This window comes from Cryptomeria japonica, chromosome 4 (genome assembly GCF_030272615.1).
Source record: "Cryptomeria japonica chromosome 4, Sugi_1.0, whole genome shotgun sequence".
NCBI classification, from domain to species: Eukaryota; Viridiplantae; Streptophyta; class Pinopsida; order Cupressales; family Cupressaceae; genus Cryptomeria; species Cryptomeria japonica.
This window is the reverse complement of record NC_081408.1, coordinates 118,262,354-118,267,675: the sequence shown is the minus strand read 5'-3', so window position 1 is coordinate 118,267,675 and position 5,322 is coordinate 118,262,354. Positions and strand designations below refer to the sequence as shown.

General features: G+C 40.7%; 1 protein-coding gene across 1 annotated transcript; it reads right to left on the bottom strand.

Annotated features, from left to right (window-relative positions):
* Positions 1–238: 238 nt before the first annotated feature.
* Positions 239–5,059, bottom strand: LOC131874931 (glycine-rich protein DOT1-like). Its single transcript, XM_059218889.1, has 2 exons — positions 5,037–5,059; positions 239–620 (listed from the first exon to the last, which is right to left on the bottom strand). Exons 1-2 carry the CDS (start codon positions 5,057–5,059, stop codon positions 239–241), a joined length of 405 nt encoding a protein of 134 aa, XP_059074872.1.
* Between the last annotated feature and the right edge of the window lie 263 nt (positions 5,060–5,322).

Sequence of the window (5,322 nt, the reverse complement as noted above, 5' to 3'; positions counted from 1 at the left end):
TTGGCACGCAGATTGAGAAAAAAATTTCAAAAAAAATAAAAAATTTTCCTTTTTAAGGCATGCAAGCCGAAATTTGTTTTAAAAAAAATTTATTGAAAAAAAGGCGAAAAAAAAAGGGGCCGAAATTTTTGGAAGTTTTTTTTGGGGTTTGGGGGTACCGCAGGGTACCGGACTGATAGGCCTGTCAGACCTATCAGTCTGGCCTCTGTGGCCCCTGCCAGTGGCCCTTTCTGATGTTCTATTCCGGTCCCCAGCTTCCGCTCTCGCTGACCGCTGCTTGGTCCCTAGCTTCCACTCCTGCCGGTCGCTGCTCGCTCCCGCCGACCGCTGCATGTTCATACGGCCGCCGCTCCGCTCGCCGACCACCGCCCGCAGCTCCACTCCCCGACCGTGCTCCACCTTGGCCCTCTGCCAGCTCCCCGCTCAGCTCCTTGCCGGCTGCTGCATGTTCCTTTGGCTGCCGCTCCGCTTGCCAGCCACCGCCTGCAGCTCCTCTCCCCGGCAGAGCTCCACCTAGCCCGACCTCCTTTGTCGCTGGGAAATCTCCACCCGGCCCGCCAGCCACCGCTCCACCACTGGGCCACCGCCCTACCACCCGAGCGCCACCAAAGCTCCACTCCCTGCCCACCGGACCACCAACAGGCAACCAAACCCCCTTTTTTGGCTTTTTCAGGGGGGGTTTGGTTTTTTGGCCCTATCTTGGGCATATAGAGTCATTTTTTCGAAAACGAATAGGCATCGGAAAGATGGTTCTAAGGCCGGCCTCATGGTGTTATTAATTTTTTACAATTTTGCTGATTGACTATATTTTTTTATAGTCAAAGTGAGGTCTCTTTTTTGCACTCCGGGAGATGTAGAATGAGCATCCGAACTCTGTTTTTCAAAAACTTTATATTTTTGGAAAGCTTGTGCTGTGTACTTTCCAGAAAAATGTATTTTATTTCCAAATTCTACTCCATGCATATTTTATTCAATTTTTTTCTTTTCAGCACTTTGGTGGATATCGTGGTTGTTTCAGGTCTTGGGATCCCTTTTCTGAGTAGGGTGTCTCTGTTTTGATTCTCATTTCTATTTCTAGTCTTCTTATCATTGTAGCTTGTAATTATGCAAATGCATTGAGATAAAGTGCCATCATGCATTGTTTACTTGGAATCTTGCATATCTTGTGTCTTGTTGTACATGCACTATTGATCAAGTGACATGAGGGGTTGATGTTTGCCTTTGTTTACCATCTTCCTTTGTCAAGTGAGTGTTCCTTCCATGACATTCACCTCATGATGATACGTCTCAGCACCTTTGATATTCTTGGTTCTTCATCATGCAGTTGTTTTTGCTATCCTTTTTAGTGTTCCTGTCCCTCTCCCACTTTCGCATTATGGGGAGGTTTATCCTGTTGGTTCTAATGCTTCCATGGTTCGATTGATCAGCTCTTCAGGCTTTGGTTTCTCATGCCATCTGTATCTTCAATTTCAGTTGTTTTGCCTTGTTTGCCTCCTGATTCGAGTAGTGTCATTTGAGGGCACTCATGCAGATTACAGTCTTCTCTACCTGGTCATGTTCTAGTTCAGTGGATGTTCTTCAGATCAGTAGTTATTCTTTGACAGAGTTTGTAGGGTCTTCATGCTTTAGTGATATTCTTTTCCATCTCTTTTTGGAGTAGAGTTTTGTTCCCATGTGGTTTTCTCTATTTCTCTAGTTCATAGAGATTTCATTGTATTTGGGTACCTGATCAGGCCTTGTTGCCGGGACCCATCTTTATTGCTTTCAGTAGCTGTTCTACGTTTTACCTTCTCCCTAAGTCTAGCTTAAGGGGGGGTGTTAGAGTATTCAGGTATTTACTTGATTAATTAAACATTCTTTGTTTAATTATTTAAGTTCCCTTTATCTCTTTTACACTTAAGCTAACTTTAGGTGCATATAATTAATTATTTTAATTAATTATTATGTGCAAACCTAGATTTTCCCATTTTAGGGTTTCTTGACCTATTAAAGGTTGAGTTCTTTCTTTTCATTGTAAAAATCACATTACATATTTTTGTGAATATTGAGCTCTCTCTTTTTGAGAATATTCTCTGTGTATTTGTTTTTCTGTGATTTGCTTCATTGCTTCTCCTTGTAACAGGTTATCCAGCTTGTAGAGATTATTTGGGCTCCTATGGTGTTGTATTTTCTCAACTCCTATAAGGTAGCCCCCCCTCAATGTGGAATCTACACCAATGATATAAGCTCGATCATGAATGAAGAAACTGCTCCACGAATGTCAAATCACATTCCTCCCCTTAGGAAGAAACAAAACCAAAGGTGTATCCATAAAGTCTCCCCAATCATGAAAGGAAGATGTAGGAAAAATACTCATGATGAAAGGAATCTTTGAAAACTGCTCAAGTGTCCCCATGTCGATGCTGAAAGTTACCCCCTCTAAAGGTGGTAAATTTCACCATGCTGTTGAAAAAGGGATTCCAAGATCTAGTGGAGAAAAATGTAGAACAATATCCAAAGACTCACATGTCTCCTCAAAAGATAAAGAGACCTCCTCTAACTGTTGGACAAAAGCATCCACAATCATGTCAACCTCTAAAGATTGATCATGTAGAGAATGCACAAGAGGGTCAGAATGATCCCTCACAACAATCGAAGAAGGATCATCTTCATCAAAGAGAAGATGAATGTCATCAATGATGTCTCCAAAATCTGCAATGTAGGACTCCACAAACAAACATGCAATGTCTGTCAAGTAGCCATCCCAATCAACTGAAACTGGAAGACATGAAATATCCTGCTGTACTGAATCACAAGAAGCCAAAACTATCACACTAGCTGCATCATCAGGTGCAATAGGTGGTGTGATATAAGGAGAAGGAGATGAAATGCAAGGCTCAAGAATGCGGTCACATGTAAGAATCCCAAAGTTGAAGTGCCCCAAGTTCTCCTCAAAATCTGAATCATCAACATAGGAAGAATCAACCTCATCAATAAGACCAAAATGTGAAAAAGAGTACAACTGAGATGCATGATCAACCACCCCAGTCGCAATGATATCTCCACTCTCCAAGTCTATAATGATAATTGAATCAGGTGTGAACTCCATAGTTTTCCTAGTTTCCCCATGTGTGATTTGATAGATGGAAAGAAGATTGTTTGTCAAGTGGGGTACACACAAAACATCATTGAAGGAGTTATCCCCAATGGAAATAGATCCTTTCCCAATCACATCCATGTATGTATGATTGCCCATCAAAATCTGTAGCATGTGGCAAGGCTCCAATGTATAAAACATAGACTACGAAGATGCCATATGATGAGAAGCCCCTGAATCTAGAAGCCATCTCCCTGAATCATGACTTGTAGTAGCACAAAGAGCTTGTCCCTTTCCTTTATCTATCCCAAAAGAGTGATCCTTTACTTTATCCTTATCCTTGGAAGAAGCCAATGTAGACATTCTAGAAGGTAGGTTAATTTTATTCTTCTCACGAAGATTCTTCAACTCATCAATATCCTTTTATAACAATGATGTTCATCATGTCCTAACTTCTTGCAATATCCACAAAAATTATTTTCCTTATATGATTTCCTCTTAGGTGAGAATGGTGAATCACCTTGTTGTGGAGAGGAAGATTGTGCTCCATCTTGTTGTGGTTTTGATTTAGGTTGCTTTTGATTCTTTCCTTTTCCTTGATTGCTTTGATTCCTTTTATTAGCCACCAAAGCTTGTTACTTTCAATATTTGAGAATCCCCCTGGTGGTCAACTTAGATTGCTCACGTATCAACATCTCTGTGAATGAATCAAATGAGAGAGAAGTGTAAGAGGAACCTTGAGCTAACCTATGGGTGTGAAAGCTAGATAAAAAGGTTGCATACTCTGAAGGAAGCTTGTCCAACAAGTTATAAACCAATTGAGCATCCTTTTTGTCAATTCCACAATCCTTTAGATTTTCTCTTAGCTCATTTTCTTTTGTAACATAATCTTGGATTGTATCAAAATCCTTGGGATCCAAAGTTGTGAGTTCACTATCAAGCTTGTAGCCCTTAATCTCATCAACTTGACCATACAATTTCTGAAAAATATCCCAAGCCTCTTTAATTGTTGTACACTTATCAATGTGAAAAATGAGGTCATCTGATACATACTTTCTAAGAGTTCCAGAGTTCCATAGAATTCTTAGTAAGCCATTCAATTTGAGCATTAAGATTAGCCTTAGGATTAGGTGGTGCTATAATAGTTCCATTTACATAATGAATGAGTCCTTTTTCCATAAATTTACTCCACGCCTTAATCTTCCATGATGCATAATTACGAGGAGTTAAAAGTGGAAATTTAGGAGAGCCCATAGCACCAAAAATGAAAAAACATAAGATAGAGAGAGGCACAATCACACAAGACACCCCCCCAAAATAATCAATCAAGAAACCCCCCCTACAAATGATGATTTGGCACTTTATACTTAGTGCGTATACAATGGGTCACCTACAAAACTAGGCAAAGTGGACTTCTGATTTCAATTTACAACTTCTCAAAATGAGATATAAGAGACTTCAACAAATACTGCTAATGATATAAACTGAGATCCAAGCAAAAGACAAGTACCAAATATGCCAAGAATGGCCAAATATTGAAAGTACAATTTCTACTTAAAATCACTGCAAACAAATGGCATATTATGAAAGTAGACAAAAATTATACACTTTAAAAAAAAATGACACCTGAAAAGGAGGTATAATGACCCCAAACAAAGCTTTCAAGTTGACAAATTGGGGATTAGACAGGTACCGTCATGAAGATCTACAATTTTAAAAAAATCCATCCATCAAAATTAGAAAATTCTTCCACCACTGCAAAGAGCACAAAATTCTAGCCCATTTTAAAAAAAATTGCACCAAAAAAGGAGCAAACATGAGCAAGATATGGCCTTCCAAAGTTGAACTGCAAAACTGAAAATCTCAGTGAGAGGGGGTTAAAAAAATTTCAAAATACTATTGACGTCAGCAAATGACGGGCTTAAATTTCATGCCCGTCTGGTCATCAAAAAAATTTTGCCTCCTTGCCCATTTGGCGTCCATACAGTATGAAAATGACATGTGGCACTGTTGACTGGGGGCATATGGATGCTAACATGTCAAATGATGTGGCAGTGGGGCCTACCAGATTCGCATGGCAAGGAGGTTGTGGGTCTAGGTTTGCGTGGTCATGGAGGAGTTGGAGGTTTGGGCTACTGGAGGTCAGCCGATAGGGTGGTTCGGCAGCAGTGGAGGGCTCAGTCAGAGCAGTGACAGGGGTCAGGCTAGCGGTGGAGAGGCCCGGGGAGAGATGCCGGAGGTGCTAA